We start from the raw sequence: 18,064 nt of genomic DNA, 5'->3' as shown, positions 1-18,064 counted from the left end.
GGAGGAGAGGTGCTGTTCCACCACTCTATGGATTGCCGTTTTGTTTCCGGTTCGAAGCTATTAATCACTGTTTCATCACCTGTGACGATGTCCGCCAATAATTAGTCACGAACAGCCTCGTAACACGCAAGCAATCCGCACAGATTGTCCTTCATTGCTCTATGGTCTTCTGTTACACCTAACCAGCAGGCACAAACCTTTGAGTATCCCAACCGGTGGACGAGTGTGTCAGCACTATCGACAGAAATGCCTAGTTGACCAGCCAGATGTCTGTTTGTGATCGGTCGATAACCTCGGATGAGAGTGTTCGGTCGTTCCATTATTGCAGGACTCATAGCTGTGCGCAGCCGGCCGGCAAGCGGAAGATCGGACAGGTTTGCGTGGCATTGTTGCGATGATGACAGACGCCTAGCCCAACGACTCAATGTGTTTTTGTTTACTGCCAGGTCACTGTAGACATTCTGCAAGCGCCTATGTATTTCTATGACGCTCTTGTTTTCCGCCAAAAGAAACCCAGTGACGGATCTCTCCTTGGAACGCACCTCCGTTGCAGCAGTCGTTGTGAAGGCTACGGATAGTGGCGCCACCTGTCGGAACTTCATGAAACAATAGGGGCTGAAGTGGGAATATTCCACGATGTCCCACAGCAAATTCCTCATTTTTTCACCCTAAATTGACCGGGAAAAAAGTGTTGCATTACTTATTCGATGCCCTTCGTATTAAGATTAGATTGGGTGTACTTTCGTTCCATTTAATCTTTAGTAAGGAGATCTGTGAACATGTCAGAAGACAAGAATACACATTAAATATTCACTTAGAAAACATTTATGAGAGTGTATTTTCCACAGATCCCAAGTGAAACGGTCTCGTGAATGTGCAACAAGATGAAAAATCTTAAACATATCATTATTTAAAAGGTAACAAGAAACTTGTCACAAAACGTGTAAATGTTCAGTACACTGAGGTGCATGTGATAATTCTTAGGGTATCGTAGCCACGCATCATCAAACAGATAGAAATCACTTATTTCCAGAATGAGATTTTCACTCTGCAGTGGAGTGTGCGCTGATATGAAACTTCCTGGCAGATTAAAATTGTGTGCTGGACCGAGACTCGAACTCGGGACCTTTGCCTTTCGCGGGCAAGTGCTCTACCAACTGAGATACCCAAGCACGATTCCTCACGAGCCGTCCTCACAGCTTTAATTCCGCCAGTAACCTCGTCTCCTACCTTCCAAACTTTGCAGAAGCTCTCCTGCATACTTTACAGAACTAGCACTCCTGGAAGAAAGGATATTGCGGACCGTGGCTTAGCCACAGCCTGGGGGATGTTTCCAGAATGAGATTTTCGTTCTGCAGCGGAGTGTGCGCTGATGTGAAACTTCCTGGCAGATTAAAACTGTGTGCCGGACCGAGACTCGAACTCGGGACCTTGCCTTTCGCGGGCAAGTGCTCTACCAACTTTTTTTTTCTTTTTTTTTTGCTCAAATGAAAGACATGAAGACAATTGCGGATAATACAAATACAAAAGAAACATGCTCCTGTAGCAATGAAATGAAATTCGTGGCGGGGGCAACACCTGCTCACGACCCGACGTTCGATAGAGCAAGAGAGCCATCTATCGACTCGTTCTCCAGACGTTGGTGTAAGACTGGGTCGTCTTCTCGAACTTAACTAAGGGTCCGTAAGTGTGATCGATGTCTATCTCGGCTTCTTCGTCTATCTCATCTCTCACCCGTTACACCCCATCTGGCCGGCGGGTCGGTAAATGTAAGTCGCAAGTAATTAGCGAAGTCTTGCCTATATTTCTTATGCTGTTGCAGCTTCGTGTGTCCATCCAGGAGAAAATGCCAAAAATCAAGTTTGTCCTTTTCCGATTCGTTATACACGTAGCCCACCACCATTCCCCGTACCCATGTCACTGCATTGGTATTTTGGACCGGGAAATAAGATTCTTGGGGGAAAAAAAGTGTGTCTGATGAAATTGTGTGAGGGGCGGAGCGTAACAGGAACGCCAATATCTGTTGTACCAAGTGCCACACTGGAGCCGTCCCACTACATGCTAAACGATGTTCATCAGTGTCCACTGTTGCGCAGCCTAAACATAGTGGAGTGTCTGCCAAATGAATCGCGTGCGCCGTTGATTCGTTGCGAACTTCCTATTTACCACCACATACCATGTTGAGCGTACCGACGTTGGGAGGTAAACGTTCCGTATAACGCGCCATATCTGTCGCCAGTTCTTGTCTGGGTACTTCTTTTCCAGGGTATTCCTGGGGCACCGGCGCAGTAAGAGTTGGTATACGTCCCGCGTCGTCGGTAGTCGTGTTGTTGGGAAGGAATCTCTGATATAGCTAAGCTCCAAAAAAAAAGACTTGAAATGTGACAGCTTCGATGAAATATGGCCCACATCGACTGGGGGCAGCATTGAAGTGGGCGCTAGTACATCGGCCAAAGCACCCGAGATATTGCGAAATTGACCGCGCCACTGTCGGAAAATCGTACTGACGAATAACGCCCGTGCCTTTTCATATACGTTCACTAGACCAAGTCCACCCTCTCCAGGTGGTAGCGTAAGCGTTGTGTATCGGATCTTAAACAGGTGTCCCACACACGTAGGTTCCGAAAGTTGCTTGTATCCGTGATGCCATTGTGCGCGTTAAAGGCAGGACATGCGCTACGTGAGTGAGTCTCGGTGCTATGTATACGTTAACATAGGTCACCCTCTGAATCATATCCAACGCTCTTAATTTCTGTAACAGCACCATTGCCCGCATCAGCTTCAATATGCGTCGGTAGTTATCCGCTGCTGTCCGCTGCACATCCGTGTGGAACGTAATACCTAGGCATTTTATGGTCTTAACTAAGATGAGCGGGCCTTCCTCCCCCGGTTGTAATCCTCGGCCGACATTCATGCAGCGTGATTTTTGTAGATTAAGCACGCTTCCTGCCGCCATCCCGTATCGCTGTATCCATGCCAACGCCGTACGTACTTCTTCGCCTGTCCGTGTCACCAGCATCACATCGTCAGCATAAGCGCGGCAATGAAAGGTCAGTTCTGGCAACGGCACGCCCTCCAACCGTCTTCGGAGACCATATAGACAGGGTTCCAAAGCCATTGCATACAAAAATATCGAAAGGGGGCAACCTTGACGAACTGACCTTGAAATAACAATGTAGTCAGTGCCCCGCCCATTCACCGAGACCTTTGATCGTACGCCGTGTAACAGTCGCATGATCACTAGGATGAAGGCCTGTGGGATTCCCAATCTGCCCATCACCGCATGCAAAAAGGTATGATCCACTCTGTCGAATGCATGATCGAAGTCAATAGCGACGAGTGCCCCACGCACTCGGCATGCCGCTGCTAATGCGATGATATCTCGGTAGTCACTGAGCGCCGTATGTACGTTGCTCTTACCGCCGAGGCAAGTTTGATCTATGAGGAGTCTATCAGAAAGTGAAGAGCGCAGGCGAGCCCCAAGGATGCGCACGAAAATCTTATAGTCGCAGTTCAAGAGAGTGAGTGGTCTATAATCTCCTGGATTTCTGCCACCGCGTGGTTTGGGTATTGGGATGATGATACCCTCCGTGAATTCGGGAGGTATCTCAGTCTGCGGTAACAGGAGTTCGTTGTACATCTGAATCCAGGTCCGTCCCATGAGGTATGCAAAGGCGCGGTAAAATTCAATTGGGAAGCCGTCCTGTCCTGGGGACTTGTTCGGAGCCCCCCTGGCAATTGCGTCTGTCAGCTCGTCCTCTGTTATCGCTGTGATGAAAGTCTCTGCATCCAGTGGTGGTCCTCTGTCTAGCATTTCCGAGATGACATCATGTAGTGTCTCGTGGTTCACATGTACAGGTCCATATAACTGGCGGAAATAGCCGGTAAACACATGCGCAATATCACGCTGGTGCACAACTTGCTGGCCAGTTTCAGAGATTAGTTCCCTGATCAATGTCCTGCGTCGTCGTTGGCGTTCACGTACCACGTGGTGCATGGAGGGGGTTTCGGCAGCAACTGTGTCCGCCAATCTCGCCCGGACCATTATACCTTCCATTCTTAGTCTCGTCAGCTGTAATAACTTGGCTTTTATCCTGCGCATGGCCGTGTGCCTTTCCGGCGATGGTTGTTGGGTCATCAGCTCCCTCAGGGCTGTAAAATAAAAATCAGCCGTTGTGCGGTTCCACTGCGATTTGTCCTGCCCGTATCGTATCAACGTTCTCCGTAACGTTGGTTTTGCGCATTTAACCCACCACTGGAGAACCGAGGTGTATGCTCGTTGGCGGCGAACGCAGGTCTCCCAGGCCGCCTCTATCGACCGGTGACATTCAGTGTCACGTAAAAGTGCACAATTCATTTTCCAGTGACCTTTACTCCGCCATATCTTCTGACGCGTTAGTGACATCGTACAGACGTACGCCATATGATCCGTAAAAGCCGCTGGCCAGATTTCGGCATCCAGTATCGTCGTCCGTAGAGCTCGTGTCACGTACACTCTATCAAGTCTACTCGCCGAGTGTCCCGTGACAAACGTATAACCCGGTCTGTCACCATGCTGCAGTTCCCAGGTATCCAGAAGCGCCATTTCGGTAATCAACGCACGCAGTTCCATGCATGGCACATAATGAGGTACTTGGTCCTTTTTGTCGACGACACAATTAAAGTCGCCGCCCACTATATAGTTATCAAAGCGTCCAGCGAACAACGGTGCTATCTCTTCGGTGTAAAAAGTCGCCCTTTCTCTTCGTTTTGTGGAGCCAGATGGTGCGTATAAATTGATGAAACGAACGCCGTCGACAGTGATCGCTATGCCGCGTGCCGAAGGGAGAGACCTGACGTCCTCCACTTCTATTCCTTCCCTGGTGAGAATCGCCACACCGCATCCACTTTCATCGTGCACTGAATAATGTGCCTCGTAACCGTAGAACTCAAGCGGCGATGTGAAACGCACTTCTTGTAGGAGTACAATATCCACGTCCGCAGCGCGTAACATATCTTTCAGAATTTGAATTTTAAGCGGTGTCCGTATGCCATTAATGTTTATCTTGGCAATGCGGTACGCCTGGCTTGTGTTCATCAGTTGTAGGGCGGTGTCATTAAGCGTCCATCTGCACCCCCGGCGCTCCTCAACACACCTAAGTTGGTCAACGTTTCCCGACCCCTCCCGGCCTCTGGCCAGGACTGTCCTCAATCGTCGCGTTCGTATTTTCATCCTGTTCCTGTTGGTCCATTTCTTGCGCCCAGTCCCCCAGCATATTTCCGGAACTGGTCGAAGGATGGGAGGTAACGGTGTCATCGCTCTGATGTTGGACAGTTGTCATCTCCACTTCTGCCTTCCGGTCACCAGAAGGAGAGTTGAAGTTATCGTCGCTGTGTAGTTCCTGCATCGTCATCTCGGTATCTGTTGGATCCACTGGTCTCAGGTCGATACTGTCGTTGTCGTCCACTGTCCCCTCGGGACTATGGCTATCGTCAGCAGAAGTCAGTCGACGCTTCTTTCTTCTCTTCGGCGAACGCTGTTTCCGTTGCCTTGCTTCCGCATCGGCTGTTGGGGTTGCGTATCCTCCGTCTTGGGCCTCGGTGGAAGCACTGGCAGCCACCACGGATGAGCCTGGAGCGGCCGTCAACTGCATCTCTTCTGTGATGTCCTGTGTCTGCTGTGGTGGAACCGGTGGTCGGAGTTCCAGTCCGTTGGTGTCCATGTTCTCTATAGGGGGCAGCTGCTGGTGCCCACCGGAAGTCTCCCTCACGTCGCCTCTCAGGGCTTCCACAAAGGTCAACGGTAAGACAGTCGTTGGTTGTGGTGACTGAACGTCATTCCGTGGAGTTTGCACTAAACGTCGCTGGAGGCATTCCGAGTGGACGTGACCTTCTTTCCCGCACCCCGAGCAAGTGCGAGGTTGCCCATCATAGATTATAATCGCTCGACAACCTCCTATGTACAAATAAGAGGGGACGTGCTTGCGCAGTTCTATCCGTATTTGTCTCACCCCATTTAAAACGGGGTACGTTGTAAAACTCGTCCATTTTTCGGCCACATGGGATAGAACTGTACCGTATGGTCGAAAGGCGTCGGTAACAAGTTCAGACGGGATCTCAAACGGAAGTTCGAAGACTCGTATAGTGCGGATCCCCATTCCCGCGTGATCGACTGTAACCGCACCAACATTCCCGTCGGCATGACAGAAACGATACCCGTTCGGTGATCGTTGTAGAAGTCTTTCGCAAGCAGCCTCGTCAACAAGTTTGACATAGACGACGCTTGAAACGAGCGATAAATTGATTCCCATGATTTCCTGTGGATCGATTTTTACCTCTTCTCTGAAGAAACGTTCAATTTCGTGTGCCTTTGGTCGTGTATAGTCGTTCGCAAAACTGAACTTCAAAGTCGTTTTTCTGTACGAGTGTGCCATCTCGTTCTAGACTCACAACACCGCACACGCGAAGCTGCTCCGGGGTAAACAAACAGGCGCGCGCACCACAGCGCGGCCGGCAGGCAACACGGTCCGCACTGTGTCACTGCCGAAGGCAGACTGTATGCTCTCCTGCAAACTTTACAGAACTAGCACTCCTGGAAGAAAGGATATTGCGGACCGTGGCTTAGCCACAGCCTGGGGGATGTTTCCAGAATGAGATTTTCGTTCTGCAGCGGAGTGTGCGCTGATATGAAACTTCCTGGCAGATTAAAACTGTGTGCCGGACCGAGACTCGAACTCGGGACCTTGCCTTTCGCGGGCCAGTGCTCTACCAACTGAGCTACCCAAGCACGAAAGGCAAAGGTCCCAAGTTCGAGTCTCGGTCCGGCACACAGTTTTAATCTGCCAGAAACAGATCAAATTTGTACACAAGTCAGAGTGTCCACAATACTCCCACTATGTTATATACAGGGTGAGTCACCTAACATTACCGCTGGATATATTTCGTAAACCACATCAAATACTGACGAATCGATTCCACAGACCGAACGTGAGGAGAGAGGCTAGTGTAATTGGTTAATACAAACCATAAAAAAATGCACGGAAGTATGTTTTTTAACACAAACCTACGTTTTTTAAAATGGAACCCCGTTAGTTTTGTTAGAACATCTGAACATATAAACAAATACGTAATCAGTGCCGTTTGTTGCATTGTAAAATGTTAATTATATCCGGAGATATTGTAACCTAAAATTGACGCTTGAAACCTCCGACGTTCAGTTACGTGTTGTAACAAACACGGGCCACGGTCGGCGAGCAGCATCTGCAGAGACATGTTTACGATGACGGCCGTGTTTACGAGTGTGGCTGTAGTGCACTGTTGTGGTTTGGTCTAGCTGTCGCCGTGTCCGCATGTAGCGCTTGCTGCTATTGATATTCTGCATTCGTCTCCCCACGCAGACTAACTGTAGTACACCGTGTTACCAGACGTCTGTGATAGTGTAGTGTTGTAGGAACTGTGAGCATGGTGTATTCGAACTCTGAAAAGGCGGAGATGATACTCATCTATGACGAGTGTCGACGAAATGCAGCTGAAGCCTGCAGGGTGTATGCAGAACGGTACCCGGACAGAGAGCATCCAACGTGCCGCACATTGCAAAACCGCCAACTGTATGCAACATGTATGGTCGTAGCACGCAAACGGGTCCGTAACAGGCCCGTCACAGGAGAAGCGGGTGCAGTTGGTGTGTTAGCTGCTGTTGCCATGGACCCACACATGAGTACACGGGACATTGCGAGATCCGGTGGACTGAGTCGAAGTAGTGTCATGCGTATACTGCATCGTCACCGCTTTCACCCGTTTCATGTGTCGCTACATCAGCAATTACATGGTGGTGACATTAATCATCGAGTACAATTATGTCAATGGGCATTAACAGAGAATGCGTTGCAGTTCTACCTGTTTACCGATGAAGCGGGTTTCACAAACCACGGGGCAGTGAATCTACGGAACATGCGTTACTGGTCCGTGGACAATCCTCGCTGGCTCAGACAGGTAGAGCGACTTCGACCGTGGACTGTAAATGTATGGTGCGAAATCATTGGCGACCACCTCATTGGTCCTCACTTCATTAGGGGCCCAAACAGCTGCAACATACATCGCGTTTCTACAGAATGATCTGCCAACGTTGCTCGAAAATGTCCCACAGGAAACGCGTCGACGTATGTGGTATCAGCATGATGGTGCATCTGCACATTCCGCAGTTCAAACTAGGCTGACCCTTGACAGGATGTTCGACTGGCGTTTCATAAGACGTGGAGGACGCATAAATTGGCCAGCCCGTTCTCCTGATCTTACACCTCTGGACTTCTTTCTGTAGGGTACGTTAAAGGAGAATGTGTACCGTGATGTGCCTACAACCCCAGAGGATATGAAACAACGTATTGTGGCAGCCTGCGGCTACATTACACCAGATGTACTGCGGCGTGTACGACATTCATTACGCCAGAGATTGCAATTGTGTGCAGCAAATGATGGCCACCATATTGAACATCTATTGGCCTGACATGTCAGGAACACACTCTATTACACTCCGTAATTGAAAACGGAAACCACGTGTGTACGTGTACCTCACCCCTCATGGTAATGTACATGTGCGTCAGTGAAAAAGACCAATAAAAAGGTGTTAGCATGTGGACGTAATGTGCTGTTCCAGTCTCTTCTGTACCTAAGGTCCATCACCGCTCCCTATGGATCCCTACGTAATTCGGTGCTCTCAGATACACACGATCGAACAGCGGAGGCGTTGTACTCAAGCGTCAACTTTAGGTTACAATATCTCCGGATGTAATTAACATTTTACAATGCAACAAACGGCAATGATTACGTATTTGTTTATATGTTCAGATGTGCTAACAAAACTAACGGGGTTCCATTTTAAAAAACGTAGGTTTGTGTTAGAAAACATACTTCCGTGCATTTTTTTATGGTTTGTATTAACCAATTACACTAGCCTCTCTCCTCACGTTCGGTCTGTGGAATCGATTCGTCAGTATTTGATGTGGTTTACGAAATATATCCAGCGGTAATGTTAGGTGACTCACCCTGTATATATATATATATATATATATATATATATATATATATATATATATATATATATATATTTGATGTGGTTTACGAAATATATCCAGCGGTAATGTTAGGTGACTCACCCTGTATATATATATATATATATATATATATATATATACAGGGTGATGTATATATATATATATATATATATATATATATATATATATATATATATACAGGGTGAGTCACCTAACATTACCGCTGGATATATTTCGTAAACCACATCAAATACTGACGAATCGATAAAAAGGTGTTAGCATGTGGACGTAATGTGCTGTTCCAGTCTCTTCTGTACCTAAGGTCCATCACCGCTCCCTATGGATCCCTACGTAATTCGGTGCTCTCAGATACACACGATCGAACAGCGGAGGAGTTGTACTCAACTTCTTCCTGTTTTCTCGATTGATCTGTGTTCAGTTTTTGAAGGCCTATCCACTGTGCCAACTTATAACTAAATCTGGGGGGGGGTGCGATGGGGAGGTTCCCTTGTAAGGATGAAAACGTGACGTGCACCTATGAAATTATGATCAGGTGAACGATAAGGTTGCAAAACGCTTTCGTGACATGAAAGTTAACAAATGTTTCCGGACGCAACTGTTTAAAATACAACTACAGCACAACACTGAAAATAACAAGAATCCGTTTGCAATTTCGGGAGTATACTGGACAAAGCGTATTAATTGCTAAAAAAATATACGTAGAGCTGACGAGACGACATTCTGAGATTAGATTTGAGGAACGCTTACGGCTCTATAGCTATAAGACAACTTTCGATCCTCACTTGGTTGAATATACATGCTGTCGAATGACTACAAAGGACGCTTAAAAATTTACATAGAACAGATCAGGGACAGGCACTAGATATATGGGGGGAGCTTGCAATTCACTCACATAACATGCTGGATCCCGTAAATCTGCTGAACGATCACTACGGTTTTTGTCGGAGTTCGTTTTGAAATGTTTTTGAGGAGTTGATCCTCCGGTGGAACGTAGAAGGCCAGACCTTGAGATAGGTAGCAGGTGACGGACGCAGCAACTATGTCGGTCGAGGTGACCACACCGGGCCTACCACGCGCTACTGAAAACACGTTGGCAGTTGTCAACAACTGGCTACGTCAGTACTGGTCTGTTTCTGCAAGAAGTTGATACCTAGTTTGCAAGTCAGACACATCAGAAATTGTGATATACGAACTGTGTTGAATATGTGAATGTACAAATTGTACCATGAACGTTGACTGCTGTTAATGTAATTCCTAATTCATATGCTGTATATAAGATATTGTATACCATATATGTAACTACTCAAATTTCTGGCTAAGTGGTTAACGCCGAAACACAATAAATAAATTTCAAAAAATAAGATAACAACTATAAAGAAAACAACGGCGCGGGAACCTGCAATGCAACACTACAGAACAACCCAGTGGAGGACTTTGCTATCCTGAGATCATGGTGTTTTATTTTTATTTCATTGTAACAGCTTTTATATGAGTTTTCACTCATTTTATCGTACACATAACGCTTGCATTTTTTTAATAATGACCTTAGCGTCCTTACCTCTTCCATTAACAACATCATGGTTTTGTCAGTCGTTTAGTTATACACATGTGAGTGATTTAATATGAGCACTTCCTTCACTACAACAATTTTTTAGATAATTTGCTTTAAATGTTGGATTAGACGTAAAGAAGTTTATTAAATGTTGGATTAGACGTAAAGAAATCTATACTTTTATATGATTTTAATATACGACAGTTGCAGCCGTATGCATATGTTACTAATTTTTCAAGTTATTTGAATTTTTTTTAATTTAAAATTTTTTTAAAGGTTTTATGATTTTAAGGTAGTACTTTGCGCCCTTGGCCCCCCTTTTTTTTAAAGAAACTATCACTTTTGCATGATAGACCACAAAAGACATAATCAGATGTAGAGTACGCTGTAATCCTCTCGTTTCGACTGCTATCCCCCCCCCCCTCTTACTCCCTTCCCCCATTTTTCCTATACCCTTTCTCCGATATCCCTATGTGCAGTAAAGCAAGACGATATCTAATTTCAAGTCTTTTATCATATGATGATGTGATGTACATTCATTGAAATGTTAAAATAATGATGGTCACAGGTGCCCAACTATATTTGTTTATATAACTATATGAAGTTTTTTAGTGGATTAATCACATCTGAAGATATCAACTACTTGCCAAAACCGGTAACGTAATTTTTTTCATGTCTAAGCCATTGTGACGTAATAATTTTTCATCCAACTCTGTATACTCATAGCTGGCTAATTTACAAACTGCTGTACTGACGCTCATTTAGTGGCAAAGGCTCTCCCAAAAAATGGTTCAAATGGCTCTGAGCACTATGGGACTTAACATCTGAGGTCATCAGTCCCCTAGAACTTAGAACTACTTAAACCTAACTAACCTAAGGACATCACACACATCCATGCCCGAGGCAGTATTCGAACCTGCGACAGTAGCGGTCGCGTGGTTCCAGACTGAAGCGCCTAGAACCGCTCGGCCACACCGGCTGGCTAAATTTTCGCTCATTCTGTGTGCAGGGTTAAGAATGTGTCTTTACTCATTAGGGAGTTTTCCAGCGATTCCGACTCTCCAAGTTTTTGGAGTGCAATAACATTTCACCAGTGATAACTTTGCATTTTTTTCAAAAGCACGTTATCTATTTACGTGTGATAATCCAGTTTCGCACACTTTAACTAGCGTAGATTACATTTTTGAAGCATCTTTTCTTGAAAAATCTCCCTCTCTTCCTCCTTATGAGTTCACGGAGCATCCTTATTCTCGCTTCTACAAAAATATTACGAAGATACTGATAACCTAAATACATTGCCTCGGTGGAATCGGAGCAGGCGATTTACACAGACTTTCCACGGTAAGCAACTGAAGCTTGCAAATCCGATATCTGATAGGGTTGTAAAACCGGTTCAAGGCCTAACATGTGAACTTGGTAGTGAAAATCGGTTTCCAGTATTTACTGGGTCAGCTGTTTCCTAAGTTTCAGCTCCAGTTCTTCTGCAGGCTCCTGCCCAGAGCTAAATTTTCGAGTTCCTCGTTGACATAAGACACTATTACGTCTTTACCTAGATTACTGATGTAAATCTTTCTACAACTTTGACTGCCCATTGTACTCTGGTTATCATTGTTGTTACAGCTGTTTACGGCCACTTTTGTCAGTTTCGGGATGGACGTCTTCAAAGACGTAAGGTCTGTGTTATGCAATTAGATCTAATATACAAAATTATGTTCAGACCTATGTTGCCACTGAAATGGGATGGATGTCTATCTATTGAATGTTGACCAAACACGTACGGTATTCAACTTTAGTCTAGCATAGCTTCTGTCTGTTACAAATGATGGTGAGCAAGTCTGAGACCACTACATAATCTGCAGATTAGGGCATCTTTTATGCACATGCACGTTCCATGACCAAAGTAACAATTTTGAATCACTCATTATATCCAGTGTATCCACTGACCAGAGTCTTGCGCGGACGACCTCGAATGCAGCTTAATTTTATCACTGTACGGTATGTAGTTCATGAAATACGATGGCCAGTCAAAAAGCCTCCATAAACAAAGTTTGTTAAGCGAAAAATTTGAATTAGCTGTTACTCCGCAATGCTTCTTCTTCAACCCACTGCAGAAGTAGTTTTCTGTGTCAACAGATGCCAGAAATGGAGTCGCCTGCAAAATGGCCGATATCGATGTTCGTATTAGATAGGGTCCTGTGATGAACTATTGAATATAGAAAATGAAACGCCCACTCATATTCGTGAAAGACTGGGAAATATGCACGGAGATGCATCAGAGGATACCAGCACTATTAGACGATAGGTTCGTCGTTGTAACGAAACTGAAGGTCAAACACCGTTGGCTGACGAAACGCGAAGCGGCAACCTAAGTAACTCCACGATTAGTGTCACGTTGCCTTCCTCAGTAAAAGCAGCGTGATACCGATTATTCAACAACTGGGATACTCAAAGGTTTGTGCATCTTGGTTATCAAGAATACTAACCGACCATGATAAAGAGGAAAGAAATACAGTTGCCTCCCAACTCCTGCAGCGCTTCCGTTTGGAGGAAAAGGATTTTCTGAAAAAAAAATGTGACCAGGAACATGAACTATTTTTTTAAACCAGAAGAAAAGGGGCATCCAATGACATGGCATCACAGAAACTCACCGAGGGGGAAAAAAAGGTTGAAAACTGTGCGATCGGATCAGAAAGTTACGGATACAGTATTTTGAGTCACAGAGGGTTTGATTATGGTTAATTTTTTGATGTAGGGGTCGACAACAAATTCTGTGCAGTAAGTCAGAACCCCCAGACAGCTTAAAGTACCTCTTCAGCAAGCTCTCCCAACGAAAGCTATTTTGGGTGACAATCCACGACCGCACACCAGTTATCACACCACCGAATATATTGGCAAATTGAATGAGAAGTGTTGCCTCATCCCCCATACAGCTCTGACATGGCGTCATCAGGCTTCCATCTGTTCGGGCTCATCGTGGGATTCACTTTTAAAATGAGCACGCTATGAAAATGTCCGAGTGTCAAGACTTCGGAAGCAGTACCGAGCGTTTCACCACAATGGAATACATGCCTTGTTAAAAGAGGACCAAAACTGTGGAAATGGAGGGAAATAGGAAGTTATAAATATAAAGTCATAAATTAATCGTCAGTGTTGTGGTTTTCAACCAATGTACTTGCATCTGAAATTCCTGACAAATAAAGCAAACAGGAGACATTACTTTTTGAGTGATCCTCGTACGTCGCTGAGTATGACTTTATTTCCTGCTGTAATAAATACAACACCACCATTAGCTATTAGTTAGGTAACGGCCTTGCCGCAGTGGATACACCAGTTCCAGTCAGATCACCGAAATTAAGCGCTGTCGGGCGTGGCCGGCACTTTGATGATTAACCATCTGGACCGCCACGCGCTGTTGCCACTTTTCGGGCTGAACTGAGCCTCGGGATCCCACTTGAGGAGCTACTCGACCGAATAGTAGCGGGTCCGGTCAGAAAACCATCGTAACGACCGGGAGAGCAGTGTGCTGACCATATGCCCGTCCTATCTGCATCCTTATGAGGACGACACGGCGGTCGGATGATCCCGATGGGCCACTTGTGGCCTGAAGACGGAGTGCTATTACCCATTAGTTAGCGTTTAGTTATACACTTAGGTTTGCTTCAAATATTTCACCTGTATCATCTCGGGTTTTAGCTGCCCTTCTCTTTCCAAGCATGAGCTCCATTGACTTGTTGGGAGTGCTTCAAACTCATGGACTTTGTTGCGAAAGCTTCGGCAACTGATGACTGGGATTTTAGTGGTCTCGTCCGTGAGTGGCACTAATTTGGGTCTCGGATAGCTATCACTATAATGAGTGGATGGACAGTCACCTGATCCAAGAAACCTTCGTATGCTCCCCACACACAGTCAGAAACCTTGCTCGCAGTCTCGGCTGATTCCTGACCCATTTAGTTCAAAATGGCTCTGAGCACTATGCGACTTAACTTCTGAGGTCATCAGTCGCCTAGAACTTAGAACTAATTAAACCGAACTAACCTAAGGACATCACATACACCCATGCCCGAAGCAGGATTCGAACCTGCGACTGTAGCGGTCGCTCGGTTCCAGACTGCAGCGCCTAGAACCGCACGGCCACTCCGGCCGGCTGAGCCATTTAGTATCTCAGTAGTCTACAGCATAGACAAAACTCGCCGTGATACCAAATAACATCGCTGCCAGTACAGCCTAGCCCTTCAGTGGTGAGAAAATGAAAAAAGGGATATAAAAAGTTATTACGGATTGTAGGGGGTCCAGTATATGGTGCTGTACAGTACTTATTTATGAAAAGAACATAGCTTTTTTGAAGATATTATACAGTAAAATCAATTTTGTAGTGCAGACAATTACAAACTTTACTAATTCATTTCGAGGCTAGAAAAAATATACTTACTCTTACGTAAGGCGGCAGCTTGATGTACTCCAGAGAGACGTTATGGTGACAACAAGAATGTTAATGTTGAACGGCAGAAACTAATTGGTACGCGTAGTACCTCGATTTCATTAGAGAATGGGTCTGTTCTTTTCAGTCCATTTTGTCGGCTTTCAATACGGTTTCTTATTTGGCGTATAGCTTGTGGCAGCACGTGACTCCAAAATTCTAGAATTTCGAAGGGCCGATGCTTTCGAAAGCGTTATTTGTTTCAAGGATAGTTAGCAGAAGTGTTAACTTTGTTACGTCGTTTGCTTGAGCCTGATTGCAATACTGTAAGTGCTTTATCAAAGTTTCATGGAAACGCACTGCACTTGTACAGTTTCAAGACACTGTGTTGCAGGTACTACGTGGGTCCCAAGCTGTTCATTGTGATATCGCGACCAGAAGACGTGCGGAAGGTCCTGGCGTCGACCAAGACGTGCGAGCGGGACCCCTACTTCATGCACGTGCTCCGGACTCTCATAAGCGACGGGCTCATCACCTGTACGGGTGACACCTGGAGGAGGCACCGGAAGGCCATCGAACCAGCTTTCCACTACGAGGTAGGACAATATTGTTGCCGTATCATATGACATTTTGAAAAACTACCGTGTTTCTTGGGACGAATTTATACACTCCTGGAAATTGAAATAAGAACACCGTGAATTCATTGTCCCAGGAAGGGGAAACTTTATTGACACATTCCTGGGGTCAGATACATCACATGATCACACTGACAGAACCACAGGCACATAGACACAGGCAACAGAGCATGCACAATGTCGGCACTAGTACAGTGTATATTCACCTTTCGCAGCAATGCAGGCTGCTATTCTCCCATGGAGACGATCGTAGAGATGCTGGATGTAGTCCTGTGGAACGGCTGGGCATGCCATTTCCACCTGGCGCCTCAGTTGGACCAGCGTTCGTGCTGGACGTGCAGACCGCGTGAGACGACGCTTCATCCAGTCCCAAACATGCTCAATGGGGGACAGATCCGGAGATCTTGCTGGCCAGGGTAGTTGACTTACACCTTCTAGAGCACGTTGGGTGGCACGGGATACATGCGGACGTGCATTGACCTGTTGGAACAGCAAGTTCCCTTGCCGGTCTAGGAATGGTAGAACGATGGGTTCGATGACGGTTTGGATGTACCGTGCACTATTCAGTGTCCCCTCGACGATCACCAGTGGTGTACGGCCAGTGTAGGAGATCGCTCCCCACACCATGATGCCGGGTGTTGGCCCTGTGTGCCTCGGTCGTATGCAGTCCTGATTGTGGCGCTCACCTGCACGGCGCCAAACACGCATACGACCATCATTGGCACCAAGGCAGAAGCGACTCTCATCGCTGAAGACGACACGTCTCCATTCGTCCCTCCATTCACGCCTGCCGCGACACTACTGGAGGCGGGCTGCACGATGTTGGGGCGTGAGCGGAAGACGGCCTAACGGTGTGCGGGACCGTAGCCCAGCTTCATGGAGACGGTTGCGAATGGTCCTCGCCGATACCCCAGGAGCAACAGTGTCCCTAATTTGCTGGGAAGTGGCGGTGCGGTCCCCTACGGCACCGCGTAGGATCCTACGGTCTTGGCGTGCATCCGTGCGTCGCTGCGGTCCGGTCCCAGGTCGACGGGCACGTGCACCTTCCGCCGACCACTGGCGACAACATCGATGTACTGTGGAGACCTCACGCCCCACGTGTTGAGGAATTCGGCGGTACGTCCACCCGGCCTCCCGCATGCCCACTATACGCCCTCGCTCAAAGTCCGTCAACTGCACATACGGTTCACGTCCACGCTGTCGCGGCATGCTACCAGTGTTAAAGACTGCGATGGAGCTCCGTATGCCACGGCAAACTGGCTGACACTGACGGCGGCGGTGCACAAATGCTGCGCAGCTAGCGCCATTCGACGGCCAACACCGCGGTTCCTGGTGTGTCCGCTGTGCCGTGCGTGTGATCATTGCTTGTACAGCCCTCTCGCAGTGTCCGGAGCAAGTATGGTGGGTCTGACACACCGGTGTCAATGTGTTCTTTTTTCCATTTCCAGGAGTGTAGTATTGGATCCACAAATGTTCTTACTACGAAACGCTTAATTCACTTGCGAGCAGGGACTGGGTCTCTGAACAGAGGAATAATGTTCAGCTGAGCAACTGACTGAACAATTCTTTCAGAGACATGGCTGCCCTGGACTTCCTCGTATAGTCAACGTAACACCACAATAACTTTTCACGCCGTCTAGTGCGTCAATTTTACAAAGTAGCAGTGTCAAAATGTGTATGCTTAATGTATTACTCACATAATAAGCCAAACATCTGTTTAAACAAGTAAGCCATACACGAGTCTGTATCAAAACTGATTTTGTAATGCATGCAATCGTGTGACGAGGGCCTCCCGTCGGGTAGACCGCTCGCCTGGTGCAAGTCTTTCGATTTGACGCCACTTCGGCGACGTGCGCGTTGATGGGGATGAAATGATGATGATTAGGACAACACAACACCCAGTCCCTGAGCGGAGAAAACCTCCGACCCAGCCGGGAATCGAACCTGGGCCCTTAGGATTGACAGTCTGTCGCGCTGAGCACTCAGCTACCGGGGGCGGACGATTTTGTAATTAATAACAATTACTGTACTACTTCCTCAAATATCAATTAAAACTGTTTTGTCTTTGTTGTGTGTGATGTTATCAGGAATATCAGACGGTTGAGTATAGATCGGCAAGATGTGGTTCTATTAATCTAATTCAGTGTTGTCACAGTTCATTACTCTTCAGCAGGTATATGAGCTGGCAGACTTCTGTGAAGGATAATCATTTTTTTTATGTTTGTGAGATAGGTGTTTCAATTTAGGACATTTTGTGTAGTAATCCTTTCCAGCATTCATTATCCAAATTATTTACTTAGAAATTTTTAATTGACATAGAATTGTGAGATGTTGTCAGTAAAGGTGAAATTTCGGACTTTAAAATTTATTAGAAGCTTTTTAGAATCCTATCATCAAAAGTAAAATTGTT

The 18,064-nt window shown here is 46.4% G+C and overlaps 1 protein-coding gene across 1 annotated transcript in view; it reads left to right on the top strand.

The window, feature by feature from the left end:
* Window positions 1–6,874: 6,874 nt before the first annotated feature.
* Window positions 6,875–18,064, top strand: part of LOC124789149 (cytochrome P450 4g15-like) — a 101,036-nt gene continuing 89,846 nt past the window's right edge. The window contains exons 1-2 of the mRNA XM_047256443.1: window positions 6,875–6,888; window positions 15,414–15,615. Of these exons, the coding sequence (XP_047112399.1) occupies window positions 6,875–6,888; window positions 15,414–15,615 (216 nt within the window). The remainder of the gene's footprint in view (window positions 6,889–15,413; window positions 15,616–18,064) is intronic.

Source organism: Schistocerca piceifrons, chromosome 3 (assembly GCF_021461385.2).
Source record: "Schistocerca piceifrons isolate TAMUIC-IGC-003096 chromosome 3, iqSchPice1.1, whole genome shotgun sequence".
Taxonomy (NCBI): domain Eukaryota; kingdom Metazoa; phylum Arthropoda; class Insecta; order Orthoptera; family Acrididae; genus Schistocerca; species Schistocerca piceifrons.
Note: the sequence above shows the minus strand (reverse complement) of the source record. Positions and strands in the feature narration are given on the sequence as shown.